The sequence below is a fragment of the Cyrtonyx montezumae genome, unplaced genomic scaffold, assembly GCF_038088225.1.
Source record: "Cyrtonyx montezumae isolate F1298 unplaced genomic scaffold, pur_monq_1.0 scaffold_8, whole genome shotgun sequence".
NCBI classification, from domain to species: Eukaryota; Metazoa; Chordata; class Aves; order Galliformes; family Odontophoridae; genus Cyrtonyx; species Cyrtonyx montezumae.
Window position 1 is genome coordinate 78,395,111 of NW_027072089.1, and position 16,267 is coordinate 78,411,377.

General features: G+C 34.3%; 1 protein-coding gene across 1 annotated transcript in view; it reads left to right on the forward strand.

Moving 5' to 3' along the window:
- Positions 1 to 16,267, forward strand: part of EXOC2 (exocyst complex component 2) — a 127,912-nt gene that overhangs the window by 74,377 nt on the left and 37,268 nt on the right. Inside the window, exons 15-22 of the mRNA XM_065753320.1 lie at positions 169 to 326; positions 2,665 to 2,786; positions 5,609 to 5,670; positions 8,286 to 8,366; positions 9,188 to 9,247; positions 9,995 to 10,056; positions 10,931 to 10,997; positions 12,762 to 12,878. Of these exons, the coding sequence (XP_065609392.1) occupies positions 169 to 326; positions 2,665 to 2,786; positions 5,609 to 5,670; positions 8,286 to 8,366; positions 9,188 to 9,247; positions 9,995 to 10,056; positions 10,931 to 10,997; positions 12,762 to 12,878 (729 nt within the window). The remainder of the gene's footprint in view (positions 1 to 168; positions 327 to 2,664; positions 2,787 to 5,608; positions 5,671 to 8,285; positions 8,367 to 9,187; positions 9,248 to 9,994; positions 10,057 to 10,930; positions 10,998 to 12,761; positions 12,879 to 16,267) is intronic.

A 16,267-nucleotide genomic window follows, 5' to 3' on the forward strand; every position in this document is an offset into this window, starting at 1 on the left:
TCTTAAATCATGTGTGCCCTTATACCTCATCCTTCCAGGCTCTCTAGCGTAAGTAGTGTTTTGTAAATCATACATTACCAGGTGCTATGTATAGTAAGTACATGCATAGCTGCTTAAGCATATTGGTAGATCTTTTTGCTTAATTTTTTTCCCCTTATTCTGATACAGAAAATGATTCAGGAAGTTATGCATTCTCTGGAGAAACTTATCCGTGGAGCTTTGCTTCCATTCAGTCTCAAAGAAGGAGAATCAAGACAGTATGGTGGCTGGGAGATGAAATCTGAACTTTCTGGCCAGTGGCTAACTCATGTTATCCAGACAGTAAGGTAAATTGAGTTGCTGACCTACAATACGATGTTATTACTAAAATGTATATGTTTTTAAGATAGTGTTTTGTTTCATTAAATACTCTGAGTTCTAAGATATTTTATTTGTTGTTGTTTTTAATAGAATCACAAAAAATTGCTTATGGCAGATTTAGGATTCTGAGTCCAAGTTTAATTCATGGTGTCCCACAATCTTATTACGTAATTATTCTTTTTTTTTTTTTCTCCAGAGCACGTAGGTAAAAGTTTGAATAAATAACTTGCATGAAGTGGGATTTGATTCTTTAGTGTAGAATTATTAGGAAGCTTTGCAATTATCATCTTCCCATCTTCACATCTCTGCCAAAATGGGTAAAAATAACATGCCTCTTACTATAGTGCCACTCTCAAATTACAGTTTTCATAAGACAAGTGTGAAAGTAAGGTGATACTTCTGCCTATGATGTCATTCTGTTTGTAATTACCTGTTTATAAACTTAGTAATGTGCAGTTACAGAATGCCTCGGTAATGTTTCCATTGCTCTGTGGAGAATGAAAGTGTCATTGTTATCTTTTGGAAACTTAAGTAATACCTGGATTTGATACTGTTCTTTTTACCTGCATGTTTCGAAGTTAATAACAAGCAAAACATAGAGTTAATTATGCCATTTCTCTTTATTATCTTACACACTCATATGTTTACTCATATGTAGTTAATTCCTACTTTAGGTGAGTCTAGCGAATAATACATACGTTATGTTGAGTTTGTTTAACACTTTCCAGATGCTCACACCAACAAAGTAGATGGATTCTTCTGAATAGTATACATATTGCATATAAACTGTACTAGTTACGAAGTTATGTAGTAGCTTAGGTCTTATTTTTATAATTCCCAGTGTATTTTCATCATGAAGCATGTGATAGGATCCTGCTCTTTAGAGTCATTTCACAAACAATTGTTTTCTGCTTGTATTTGAAAAATTATGAAATTTTGACATTACAAGGAGTTGGAATAAAATCTGTGCAATCTTAATTTTTCTGTTTATATGCATCACGCCAAGTGGGGTGGTTGTGCAGCTTTGTGCCTTATATCCCACTCTGTCATTGCCCAATTTGAGTAGGTTCCAGAGGACAAATAAGAGCTTAGTATAAGATGAAACCATTGCCTGCAAGACTTCAGTCTCGTTGTAGGGATAGATTGCTATGTATGTTAGAATGAGTTATATGAGGAAAAATGAGGGTTGTGAAAGCTGTGTACTTACTTGGGAATGGAATCAGCTCTAAGTACAGGACTTTTATTCAGTGTAAAGTTGCTTAAGCTTCTCACAAATGTCTGTTGCACCATGCGTTTCATGGATGACTGATGTAATACAGATTTATGAAATCTACTAATTCAGTGGTTGTGCTGAGATGATAGCAGTCGGAATCTGAATACCATTTTTGGCATCAAGGCATTGTGGAGTTGGAATGCAATTAGCAGTTAATGATGATGTTTCAATGATTTACACCCACTAACAGAGGTTTAAAAGGAAATAAAAAGAGCTCCCAGATGGATGACTGGAAAGGTTCCTCTTGTTATGCTTTCCTATTACTGTTTTTTGGCAATTTTATAGCATCTGAGCTTTGGTATAAGCAGTAGGGGAAACAACAATGACTGCATTTGAGTTGTCCTTCCTTACATAGCCAGGAGGTGGATAAAAGCAATAAACTTTACTTAGTGCCCATAATTAAAGTCTGTGAACAGCAGTCATTTAGTTAAAAGCTAAAATGCTATTTCTTGTTAACAGCTATTGTGTTGGTATTCCTAAAGGGAAAAATGAAAGTGAATCTTTCCATCCTCTGCTACTCTATCTGTTGGCTTAAGGCCAGTCACTGCTGGCAGCAAAATAGCTAATTAATTCACTCTTCACTTGCTGGTAGCTGTGCTTTGACCCCTGAAATGTGTATACTGTCATGACCTGACACGTGGCTATATCACCATTTATGGCACCTTAATTGTTTAATACAGGTAGACGATGCTCAGTTGTAGACCTAAGATTTGTTGTATATGTTCATGTGAACACAGCAAAAAAGCTCTCTCTGCTCCAGAAGGAATCTTAGATTGAAGGAAGGGAGGTGTGAAAGTGCAAGAACTGACATTATTGACATTACTGTAACATTACAGGAAAAAAAAACTGTATTTTCATGCTTCTGGATTAAGCAAATAAGTAAATTTTCATGACAGGGCTAACCAGTTTTCAAAGACTTAACTGTGGATGAAGCTACTTTAGTGACAGGCACTTTAAAAAGATTTGCATAGTTTATCAGCTTAAAAGACTAAAGATTTATGCTTCAGGTTATTTTTTTATTTTCTTTCCAGGCTTAGTTCTGAGTCTCTTACTGCACTTGAGATACCGAATGATATGCTCCAGATCATCCAGGATCTTATTTTAGACCTTCGAGTGCGTTGCATTATAGTGACTTTACAACATACAGCTGAAGGTAATAAAAGACTGCATCTCACTCTGCTTACCAAACCACATTCTGTACGGTAATTCTGTTTGTTACAGATATTTAATTTACAGTGAATTCTATAACATCTCATGAGAATTACTGAAATATTTCACCACTCTGAGAAAATCACGTATTCTGAATGTTTTCTTCTCTTAATTTCATGGATACAGTAGTTGAGATCTGCATTCTCTTAGCTGAGACAGTTTTACAGTGCAAGTGATTTATCTAATCATGCAGCTTTTTTGTATTGGAAATACCACTTTCTTTTTTGAGTTCTTCCTCATACTGAATAATTAAATAAGCAGTGCCTTCTGCCCCCAAAGCGCTGATCCTGTGCAAAGCTCCTGTCTTCTACCTGATCTTCCTTCTACTGCCTGACCCAATTTAAAACAAAAAAAAACAAATCAAAACAAACAAACAAACAAAAAAAACCATGCCAGCAAACTTTTGTGGAATACTGTAGTTGTAGGTTTTTCCACAGTATAATTCTTATACTTCCAACGTTAACAGTATAATCCTCATTCTTCCAGCAGTATGCATAGCCTTTGCCATAAATATCTCTATCATAAAGGCCAGTAATACATTCTCTAAATCTAATGTGACTCCATGTGCATCAGAGGCAATTCATCTTATCAACTTGTAGTTAATTTTGAATTCAAGTGAAATAAAACTTCCAAAACTAAATCTCTCTCTTAATAAAAGTTCAGATTAATAGTTCAGCTTTTTTCCTAAAAAGATTAATTTCCATCAATACTAAATCAGAAAAAAAGAAAAAAAAATTCCCTTAAAAAATTAGTCTAATCAATTTTTTCCATTATACAATTTGTCATTATTTGTAGGTTAATGTGAATCTAAGTACTCAAGCCTTAAATGTAGGTGACTACTATTATTATGGAAGCTTTTAACCTTGCAGTGGCAGTAAGTCCCAAAATCTCTATTTATTCTATACAATATTAATATGAATTGTATTCTTGTCTCTTACTTTATTGATTAAATCCCAGTTTAACGTTACTTTTCCCACATTAATACCAAGATCATTAGCCATACAGGTATACAGATTGTCTTTCTTACATTCTATAGGGAAAGTATTATTACTGTTTCAGATTTTACTTGAAATATGAGTTATTTGCTCATAGATTATTTTTTATGGACAGGACTGGATTAGTTGGAACATTGGAGGAACCGTTGTTTTTAGAGAATTAGTGAAAGAATAGTGAATAGATACTCTCACTGGGATATACTGGACTGAATGGATCTCAGATCTACCCGTATTGTATTAGTCGAAGGACTTTTCTTGAACTTGAATCTCTCTATAAACTATCTGAAATATGAGTTGCTTAGACTAGTAATGTAAGGCTTAGTCTCATCTCTTAACTACATGCTGTAAGTTGGTAGAGTCATTCAGATCAATTGATAGTGTTCTACCACTACGTATTTAAATAGGACAAATCTGCCCACATAGAGGGTTTTCTTATTATTTTATATAAACACTGTATACTCGAGCAATCTCTGTTCTTTCCCTCTCATGTGTGTTCCCTGGTCATAAAGGTCATAAAAGCCAGGCTACGTGAATGCCAATTCAAGCAGGGAGTTTACATAAGTGTATCTGACTGGAATATGGTGTATTATTTCAGTGAAATTAACTGTTGTTGGTTTCTTTAATATATATTCGTGCTAGCTCAGAAATGGATTAAAATAAATAAAAGCTGACCTGTGTGATCTAAAGCCTCACAGAAATTGGATCAGCACTTTGGTAAAACAGAGAAGTAATTGAGTAATTATTCTCTACAATCCTTAACTACATTTTATTCTCAATAAGACTGTTCCCATGTGTTGTCGAATTGCAGGATGTTGATGACATGACAAGCCTTTTAAATTAGCAGTTAAAGCACCAAGAATAGTGAGGATGCCTTTCAGCATGCATTAATTACGCTTTTTTTTTCTTGGCCTTGAGAAAGAGATGGTAATTCATTGAAAACATTCATAATATAGAAGGAAGTTTTGTGATATACAGATGGTTCTGAACAGCTATTTATTTGCCTGTGAGAAGATGTGTTTTGTCCTGTTCTGCCCATCAGAACTGTAAAGTTTTATCTAGTTTATGTTTATAAGTTGATTAAACCAAAAAATAAAAATCAACAGTGATGTGATGTAGTGTCCATAGTGAAATCTGTTCACAGAACAAGAGCTTTGGATTTACATTTTGTTGTTAACTCCTGTTAGGATCAGTAAGCTTATGGAAATTAGCATCTGTTGGATAGTGAAATAATTTTGCATATATGCTTTCATGAATTTTTGAAGTAAGTTTAGCACCACGCACCCTTGACCCTGAGTGGTGATTTTGAGCTTCTTTATAGTTGTTAATGATGAATACATGTGCTGTCCATTTAATCTTTGCTAAAATGTTAAGCAGTTTGTCCTGCCCTTTTTAATTAAGGGCTGGAGTATAATAGTGCAGTGATTTCAGTTCTCGAATGCAGTATTTTTATGTTGTAATTAAAAATTTAGGAAATAAAAACAAACCCAGAGCCTTCATAGTACTCTTAACTTTAAGCTTTCCAGTAAAAGGTGGGCTTCATGCAATTCTTGCCATAAATATGCTTCTCTGTGTGGTTTCACCAGCATCCTATGTTCATGTTTCGTTCTTAGTCATTTGAGAAGGCTGAAAAGTTCTAGACTTTTAGTGCTGTATGCTCGTATGCCTAGTCATTGCAGTCCCAATGTCTGTGGTTTATCTTTTCAAGTTCAAGGAGTTTTTAATAATGAAAATTAACACCTCTTTTTTTATTTTTTCTTTCTCTCTCTTACAGATATAAAGAGGCTAGCTGAAAAGGAAGACTGGGTTGTTGACAATGAAGGCTTGACATCGTTGGTGGGTAAACTTGTGTGTTGTAGCCACTTTCTTTGCTAGATTTCTTTTTTTTTTTAATGAGTGCAGTGAAACTGTTCTTCATGTTCTCCAGAAAACTGAATTAGTCTGGGCTTTGTACGTACTGATTTCTATACTGGTTTCTATACTTACCAAAATACGACAACACATAAGATTAAAAATCTATATTTTTTATTTAGCAATTACTATGCACACTCTACTGGATCCCATCACTAAGCACAAAGTTATTTTTTCTTCCTTTTTCAAAATGTTTAATTCTTGAATTGTTGTAACTAAAGCAATCGTAATATTAAGTGGTAATTGATTTCTAAAGAGCAGAAGAGATTTTGAAGTTGCAGTAAGATAAAGTAGCTTCTTATGTCTGCTAAAATTATCAGAGAAGTTATTTTGCAGTAAATGTTTAATATTGACATGTTAACAACAAAATGAAAGCTTCATTTCGATGTCCTAGTACATCATTTATTCTACAAATGGCATGAACACAGAACACAGCTTAATCTTTAGTCTTTGAGATGCACAGTTTCTCTTTCAAAAGCAGCCCTTTCTCACTTGAAGGGTGGAGTGGTTCCTAACAGAACTGTAAAAAGATTAGTTCTGTCTTTGCAGTATTCATTTAATCAATTCAGCATATGCCAGTTAATGCTATATTACTGGATCTAAAATACATTATAAATGGAAAAAAAAGTATATTATTTATTTTTATATCTCCAGACTCATCTGTTCATCAACTTACAGGAGTTGCTACACATTAAAAATATAAACATAAATATATATATAAATAAAGGTTTTGTGAATTTGTGCCACATATTGAGACAAGAAAAAAGAATTGGACATAAAGATCTGCTGAGATAAACAATAATGACTTTCATTGTTAAGCATCTTATTTTAGGGATGGTTTACTGAAGTAAAGAATTCTTTTTAAGGTCATAACAAGTTCAGTTCACATCAAAATGCTTCATAACTTAGTAGGCACACTACCATGGAATTGGTCTTTAGCTGAATAAATAGGTCACTTCTCTGTTATAACGAGAAAAAGAACTGAGAAGATTTAGGAGATTGCCTACACATAATCAGCAAGTGTCTTGAAACCAAATTCAGATAAATTAGTGAGATGCTTTCTGGAAATAAACAGTATTGAGTAATGGCTAAAACACAGCAAGCACCTTATAGATGTGACTTAAAAACAACCTGTGAAAGCAAAAAGGCCTCGTGGGAGGGAGAATTGCTTTGTGTATATTATCTAAGGGAATGCTCCACAGATTTTTTTAGTTTTTCTTATTTGCTTCTATAAATACGTCTTTGAAGTTGAGTAGGAGGGCATGAAGCAGTCACAGTATATACATTGTAGGAAGGGGTGTTGTTGAGAATTTGAGTGTTACAACCAGATTTGTAGCTTCTCATTTTGGTTTCAGTTGTCAATGACTTGGGCAAGTCCCTTCACTTCTCTGTTTTTCACTTTATGCATCTGTAAAATGGATAGGAGGAGGGAAGATCTTTGTGAAAGCTTCTGATTTCTCTTATGGTTTGGCTGTATCCTAAAAAAAAAATCTTTGTTAATAAGCATTTAACAGCTTTTTGTGTATTTAGAAGTCAGCCTCCTTGTGCAATACATTTTCATAAATTTCCCCCTCGTGATGCAGTAGTGGAGACATGAGAGTGGTGGCAGTTGACTGTTTTTCTCATGATGGGATAATTTGTCTGGTGGAGTTCACTGTAGCAAAAATTAACCAGTGTAAACAGGGTCCAGTCATTCTCTTTGGAGATGTTAGGCTTATGGCAGAAACTGTGCCTTAAGATAGAAAATACTGTTGCAGGTAAGAGGTAAGAGTAGGATAAAAAGCCAACTTTCCTCAGTTTCATTATGTGCAAAGAATAATATATTTGAATGGATATCTTCTCCTGAGGTGTGATGTTTTATGATGACAAAATACAACAGCAGCATTTACTGCTGCTCTTTTTCTTCTAAACCAATTGCAAAAAATTATGAACAGAGATGTTTAGAAATTTTACATTATTTTCAGCATAACGTCACTCTCATGCTCTACCTCCATCCCAGCATTTGCAGAAATAGAGGTTACTCCTAAGCATTAAAATGGGTGACATGCTGTAAGCTATCTACTGTTGTTGCATGTTTACACAGCTTAGCTTTTTCATCCATCTCTTTGATCGAAAGAGGGATGAATTACATCCCTCTTTCATAGAACAGTGACACCTATCTGCATCGTATAAAAGCTTTCTGCCTAATACCAGCAGACACTCTTGGAGAAAAGGGTGCCTTTACAAGGAAGAAAGAATGAATGACCAAGAAACAGTGACTGCTGACTATGACGCTGTGAACTCGTTTACACTTTCAAAGTGAAATTGATATTTGCCTCAAGACATTTGTACTTCAGGTCTGGAAACCTGGAAGGAAAAAAAAAAACAAAAAACAGATATCCAAGGTGAAATTCTATCCCAACTTAAATCAAGGGGGTATGTAGGATAAGTTGAAAATAAGAGTTTAACCATATAGCATAGGAATTTTCGTGTTTTCTTGTTGCCGTATTCATTTTACATGACACACTTATCTAGAAGCTAAAAAGTTTTTTTCCTTTCAGCCTTCCCATTTTGAACAGTGCATTATCCATTCCTTGCAATCTCTTAAAACTGTGCTGGACTGCAAACCTGGAGAGGCCAGTGTAAGTTTTGAGATATACTGCTAATTTCCTTCTTTTTCTGTAAATTACTATTTTGTTTCAGGGTAGCAAGTAATAGGTTTTTTGTGTATGCCCTTGTCACTGCTGCTAGCTTTGAGAATTTTGGTTTGTATTTCCTTTATTTCCTTTGTTTAGGGTTATGTGCACGGGGCAGATAGACCTGTACTTGAAATTTGAACACAGTTGTTTTAGAAGGAAGTTATTAATGTAATTTTCAGATAGCCACCAATGTGATTTTATTTAGATATATGTATGCACACACATATTCCCAGGAGTTATTCTTAACTCAGTATTGCATCTGAAATATTTAAATCCAGCTTTTTACTTGTGTAAGAAAGCTTAATACTTTTCTAAAGCCCTTTGGAACATTTGACAGAGATGCTCTCTCTTTTCCCTTATTTTATGACTAGCTTGTGAAGTTTCTTACTGACCATTATTCCAAAGAGTCTGCAGTGCATGATGAATACTCCGTATTAAAATACAAAGATTTTTTAATATCCTTGGAGCTTTTGCTGCAATTCCATTATCCAACAGTGATACATACCATCAACCCTAGTGTCTTAAGTACTAGTGTTTCCTTGTTTTAAGCATTTTAATGCTTCCTGTTTGAGAAATTGTTTATTTGGATTTATACTCTTCCTTCCCATTCTTATAATGGGGAAGAATCAGAATTGAGACACAGTGCTCTCTCTGATATCAGCAGTCATTCCCATGATTTTGTTATCGCTATAGGTACAGATTTACTCAGGCCTTCTGTGAGTGTAAGGCCTTGTGAAGCTGTAATTGTGTGCTTTTGTCTTCAGGTATTCCAGCAGCAGAAAATACAGGAGGATGTGTGCCAGTTAAGCATTGGGATCTTGCAGGTAGCTCAAACATTTTGAAGTATGAACTGGTGAACAAATATGAAAGAACAGAAATATATGCTTTGAATCCTGCCCTGTTCCCAGAAAGTAACTTAAGTTTGTGTCAGTGTGTTGTTTCCCTAGATATGCTTTGGAATCGTGCAATCTGTTTAACTTTCAAAGTATGTAGTCCTTACTAGCTGAATCTAATTATGTCAAGTCCTCAGAATATATGTAGTTAACATTTATGTATAACACCGTCATCATGATTGAGACACTTGCTGAGCTGATGTCAGCATCGATACACTGTCATAAGAGGAACAGTGCTGATTCTTCTCAGCTGAGGATTTAGCTTCTAATTGCAAACCAATACTTTTTATAGTAAACTTCAGTAGTATTAAAAGATATGTTTGATATCTGGTAATTGGATGCTTTAGGCTTCTGAACCATTTTTATGCTATTCTTAAATAAGAAATCTTCAGGTAAAGTAAGATTGCACTTCATAAAAAAGCAGCTCTTCAGATTGAAGTCTTGAAAATTATTAGCAGTGCCTTCTTTGCAAATGAGATTTTAGCCATATATGATGGGAATAACACCTGCTTTTTGCCACCAGTAAATAGTGTGGTGCATATAAATTGAAAATAAACCTTGAAAAGGTGATGATGATTGTTCCTTTTCTATTGACTGTAGTAAAAGTGAATTTAAGATTCTTTTTGGTAAGAATTGGAGGTGGAAAAAATATATATATCTTGCTCTCTTGTTTCTTAGGTGTTCATAGACTGTTTGGAACAATTGAGTACCAAACCTGATGGTGACATAGATACATCACAGTACGTAAAATAAACATGACCCACTTGTACTAAATTTGAGTGTGCAAGTATCAAACTGTGGGTAATGGCGTTGTTTTTGTGCCTTCTGGTATTACATATTTCATATTAATTTGAAACTTTGAAATAATTAATATGAGACATTGAAATACGATCAGATACATTTTACTCCAAAATACTGAGTTATGTGAACTGATAAATATCATATTCATCATATTGTACAATATTTGTTATATCGTTTATTCAGTGAAAGGCTTTGTAACATACTGTGGAAGGTATGCTGTTTTTGACATGACCTTGCATTCATTGAATTGTCCTTGATGCTAAGCAATGTCTTTTCATATATGCACACAGCCAATACTTTTCTTCCTTTCAGTTTTGTCTGGATCTTTCAATATGTCTGCTGAATTCATGAATGTTTGTTCCATAGTTGCTTATGAGTCACTTGGTTTGGAGTCCAAAGCAGTCAAAGGTGTTCAAATTTTGAAAAGCACAAATAATTTCTCTGTGAAATGCTAGAGACATAGCAAATATTGGTGCCTTCACAATGTGCTAGGAAGAGGCCAATTAATCATGTTCCTATGTTACTTTTATTTGCTATTTGGATGCCACAGTTGGCTGGGTAGGTGTAAAAATAGATCAGAATCTGTGGCAAACCAAAGAACTTAAAGAAAGTGAAAACGCTTTAGAGAAAGGTCTACAGCTAAGACAGTACTGTCTGTCCACAAAGAACTTGCAGCCTTTCTAAGCGTCTTCATGTGGACTACTTTATCATCTGATGCAGTGCAGTTCAGCAAAATACCATTCTTCAATTACGGTTCATTGAACTCTCTGTGTCAAAGTCAATATGCTACTCATTTTTTAACAATATTCCTAGTCTTTCAGTTGACGTTTCATCTCCAGATTTGTTTGGAAGCATACATGAGGACTCAAGTCTTACTTCAGTAAGTTTTGACTTCTACTTTTGCAAGTAGATATGAAACTTGGTACTTCTCAAAATTCCAGCAGTGTGGTTCTTTTTATCTTTCTTTTTTTAATTCTTTTCAGATTTGAGTTTCTTTTTTTGAGAGCAACTCTGTATTCTGGAGACATTTTCTAGTGTGAACATGTAATATATGAAAGGAAGTATATATACAAAAACTATTAGGATATAAGGGTTGAATGTAAGGGTATTTTTAAAAACGTTGTTTGTTATCTTAGTATAGCATCTTTAATTAAGACAGTTTTTGAAACTGTCCTCAGAAACTAAAATGGCATCATTGAAATCAGTGAAAATAGAGCCTGGTCCTTAAAAGAGCTGACAATTTGGGTTTTGATTTATCACCATATTTTAAATGATAAGAACTGTTCTGGTCATCAGTTACTTTTTAAAATATGTGGAGTTACTGATATTAAGCAATGTAATTTTTCCAAAAAAACCTTTCTTTGCTGATAGCAGTGTTGATTATTTTTGTAACTTGTTTGTTTGAGGCTTTTTTAAGAAATTGAAAAGTTTGTCTTCGCACTTCTCCCTGAAAGATGCCTAGTAAATGCTCCTTTTGCAGTTAATGTGACTGTGCAGGTTTAAATGTCAGAAGCTTTACTTTATTTACAAGAGCTATAAGCATTACCACTACAATAAACACTTGCAGGTTACAAAATCAAGCTAAATTGTCTGAATTGTAGACTAATAATTTGTATCTTCTATTCTTACAGTATATGGATTTTGACATGAATTTTTGGCAAAGTAATTTTTGTGGCTGTTCCAGCCTTCCTCCTACATGTCATGGAAATAGCTGTTTTGTTGTCTTTCTGTTTAAATCAATTTTAAACAATATTTAAGTCTTCAATTATATCACCTTTAGATTCTTCTGTAAATCACAACACCATCTTCTCTTTTCTAATTGAGATCTTCACCACGATTGTGGTGATTTCATTGCCAAATAATTTCAAAATATTTGCTGTTGTTGATTCTGAACTGCCATCTGAGATTGAAAAATATTTGTCCATTGGGAGAAACCAAAGGGAAGAGAGAAAACCAAATTATTAAAATAGTAGTTCAAACTTTTTGTTTGTCTCCTTTTTGGAAATTACACCTTGTTGCACAAAAGTCAGGGAAAGGCAGTTCTGGTATCACAACTCCAGAGTGTTTTAATCTTCTTGTAATAAATATACACATCAATTGGAAAATAAATAAATAGATATGTAAGTTAGAACTACTTAGAATTTTGCTAACAGCTGCAATTTTATCAACTATTAAAGAATCTTCTGGTGTTTTAGAATGGGTTAGTGCATTTGTTCAGTACCTGTTTTGTTTTCCTTGTTTTAGCCAGCTTCTTGTGATGATGATCTGCAGTAACGTTTTATGATGGTCATCAGTCTTAGTAAATTTCTTGAAACAAAGTAAAAGCCAGAAACCACTTCCTGGAAAGTTGTCCAAACCTAATTTTTGTAAAGAAGTCTTAACCACAGTTCTGTATTAGTCACAGTTATTCCAGTGAATGATCCGGATCCTATAACAAAAACCATATGTGTTCAGTCGTTATAGCTGTTATTTACTCAATTCTTGATGTTTTGTATACAAAAATATTACTGAACTTCACTTTTAGTTATTGGCATGTCTACCATGCATAGAGAAAATAAGATACTACACAGTAATATTATTGATCATGCTGATCCTTCTTGTTTTCTAACTGTTGTCCTCTTTCTCTTTTAAAACAAATTTTTAGGAACAAAGAGTTTTAATTGCACTCAGTAACTGTCGTTATCTGGAACGTCATACCTTCTTAAACATAGCTGAACATTTTGAAAAGCATGGTTTTCAAGGTGTTGATAAAATAACTCAAGTAAGTGGGAACACTGGGTTGAAGTATCATTGCTTGAAGGAAGCAGTTAGTACTCGTTTTACTTTCTGTGGGAATTAAGTGTTCATATGTCCTAAATGACTCTTAAGTGAGCTTTTTACAAATGAGTGGATCTCCAAGCATCAGCTGAAGGACACAGCAATGATGATATGTTCATATATGATGATATGTTCCTATAAGGCTTATTTGGCTATTGTAGAAAATGTGACTTCTTACTCAGGTTTTCTATGTTCCCTGGCAAAGCTTATCAGATTTCTTAGTAAGGCAGTTTAATGTCACTGTTTTCTTAATGTAGAGAGTAAAAGATCATTATCTGAGAAATACACTAGATAAATTATTTCATCTGACAGTCTGCATTACTGATAGCTGTTGTTCATAAACTAGTTCTGTTTTTTGTTGTGTTTTTGTTTTTTTTTCTTTTCGAAGAACGAAAATGTCAAAGTGGGCGGCAGTAGCTGTCTCACTTTCCTGCCTTTTTGTAAAGATTAATCATTTTTCTAATGAGAAATGTTTGTTTTACTTAATCCTTAGGACCATAAAGTTTGTTTATTTCCAGAAACATTTGTTGATTGTAAGTAAAATGTTACCTCTTCCAGTATAGAGTAAAAGGTTTCACTTAAACTGATGTTTTTACTGTGCTACATATCCTTTGTCCTGTTCAGCCACACAGAGGTCCCTTTCAACCCCCTACAATTCTCTGATTGATCCAGAAGTTATTTTAATAACATTTAAGTGGTTTTGATATGATATTTGTATTGGTAGCACTTTATTTGGAATTATTTTGAATGTTATCGTTCTTTCCTGCTGAGACAATTAAGAGTTGAGCTATGTATAGTTTGTGTTGACTGTATAGGAAAATGAGACATCTGTTATGTATTCAACACTCTGTCTTTACAGCCACATCAGAGTATTGGTTTTCAATATCTGGTAGGCTTATAAATGACAAAATTCAAACGTTGTAGTCACAGGTTTATTTGAAATCTCTTTTAACCCTTTGGAAATGGTGACTGATGCAGTCGCGTATCTGACGTGCATCAGTCAGTGATGCTAGATGTGAGGAATTGGATAATCAGGAAGTAGTCATCTTAAGATGGCAATTTTTTGGCTTCTTCATTAAATTTGAGAGACTAGAAGTTCACAGGGGCTTGTTTCAGTTTTTGTTCTGTCACCTGTGTTTCTTATCTTGTGTAATTTTTTATTGGATTAACCAATGCAGTAAGGAATTGGAAAATTTTTGAAAAAAAGCATATACTTTTATCTGAGGGGACTGAAACAAAACTATATATTTCAAATCTGTTAGCTTTATAAATTGAATTTTATAACTTGAATTTTTCATGCAACTGCAGGAAGATGCGTGTATCCCATGATATTCATCAGAATTTGGTTAACCTTCTGAATTAAATTGCCTTCAAAGTTATGATGTTCATTGATGGCTGAGATAAAGGATCAAAATGGCTTTCATACAACAATTAAAAACTAGTTACAGTGAAATTCACAGCAGAAAGATAACAAGGGGAGGACTGTATATTTTCACAAGCATTTACCCTTCTCGAGAGTCTTGAAATTGAGTGTACCCAATGGATGTTGTTGAGGACATGTACTCCTCTTCACAGCCCATTCTGGGCCCAAAATAACATTCAGATTAATTGTTCTATCTTGTAATCTTTCCAACAGCTGAAAAATGATGTTACCTACTATTATCTTAATTGTGCAGCGAATTTGAAACTGTGTTGAAGAGGACTAACATGAAAAAAGTGGAAAAAAAAAAAAGAGGTGGAGTCAATTTAATTCTAGAACACTTTCTTATGAAAGTATATTCAGTCAGAACAGTTCCGCAGATTCTTCAAATGAGTGGATATTTGTTCGGGCTTTCCACTGGAACATGTTTTTTTTGTTAGGTTTTTATTGTTTTTTATGCCTCTGCTATCTTATGCCTAAGTACAAATTGTATGTGGATTTTTATTCTCCCTCATCTAAAGGAATTGAAGGGAAAAGTCTCTTGAAACTCATTGCTGGTTTGTTTTTTCAGTAAGGGAAAAAATAAAGTTTAGTGAGATTGCTCAGCATTTTTGAATGTATTCTTTTTCATGTTATATATAGCAGGCTGTAAGAGAGTAGAAGTAGTAGAGGAAAATAGATTTGATTCTCAGTTAGGGCCAAGTTCTCAGTGCTAATGAAAATCCCATCTTCAGGATATAGATCTTGTGACAAATTAAAGGGCCAGAGAGAAAATGAAGAAAGTGGCAGTGGCTATTGTTTCTGGTCAGTAGCTTCACCACCCCAACTTTTCTGAACCTAGCAGATTCTTTGACCTTAGTAATATCTCTGCTTTCCCCTGAACTCATGATGTCATTCCTGAACTCATATCTCTCTTCCTGACTCAGAAATTGCAGTTTCCTTTTCTCCTCACTTGGCAATGCATAGGTATGCCAAAGGAGAGTACAGTTTAGAAATATCTGTGTAATGAAGAAACTTCATCCCTTATTCTGCAGCTTGTTGCAGTAAGCCTTTTGTCTGTCTTTCACAGAGAAAGGAATGATAAGGAGTTGGTATCTTTTCCTTCCTTTCTCTCTTTTTCTGAATTGCCTGTTTGATCTGAAGGCCTGCCTGCATCGTCACTTTTACAGCTCCTTTACTTCTGGAAATTATGCAATTATATATAAGTTTGTTGTTTTATTTTTTCATTGTGGTTGAGGAAAATGAGCAATAGTTGAAAAACTCTTAAGACAAAAATACATTTAGCCAAGAGTCTTGTGGTATTTTGAGTATATTGTGTTTGCATTTAGCATCTATTGCCATACGGAGTTGTAACATTTCATGGTATGCATTGTATTCCAGAGTTGCTTTAGAAGATATAACTACAGTGGGTGGGTCTGCGGTGTTTAATAAAGTAGACTCGCACAAAAAGTAAAGTTTTTCAGATGCACTGAATGAATCATGCATGCTCCATTAGCTTTCAGTGCAGATAAGCTGTGTACAGCACTAAAAACTCCATTGAGAGCTGTTAACAGAATCATACTGTAGGTGTTCATGAGCTGCTGCTTATGCGTCTGTTATATGAAGATGCCTTGGAGTGGGGAAGTTCATATATCTGTTTTCAGACAGAAGCTCCTTAATCTATATATTTTCAAGTGTGGAACCTATAATGAGAAATGGTAATGCTTCAGTTGGTAGATTTCAAGTATTCTAATAAAATCTTCATGTTTTATAATGGAAATTATTAGGTAGATATTATAAAGCACAGTATGATTCAGTTCCTTACTTGAAGCAAGATCAGGACATCCTGACAGGCAGAAACTACTCATGCCAGTTATGGAATGATCTGCCTGCTTTGTTATTTCTTGGATCTTTCCCAAAAATTCTTCCTGCTG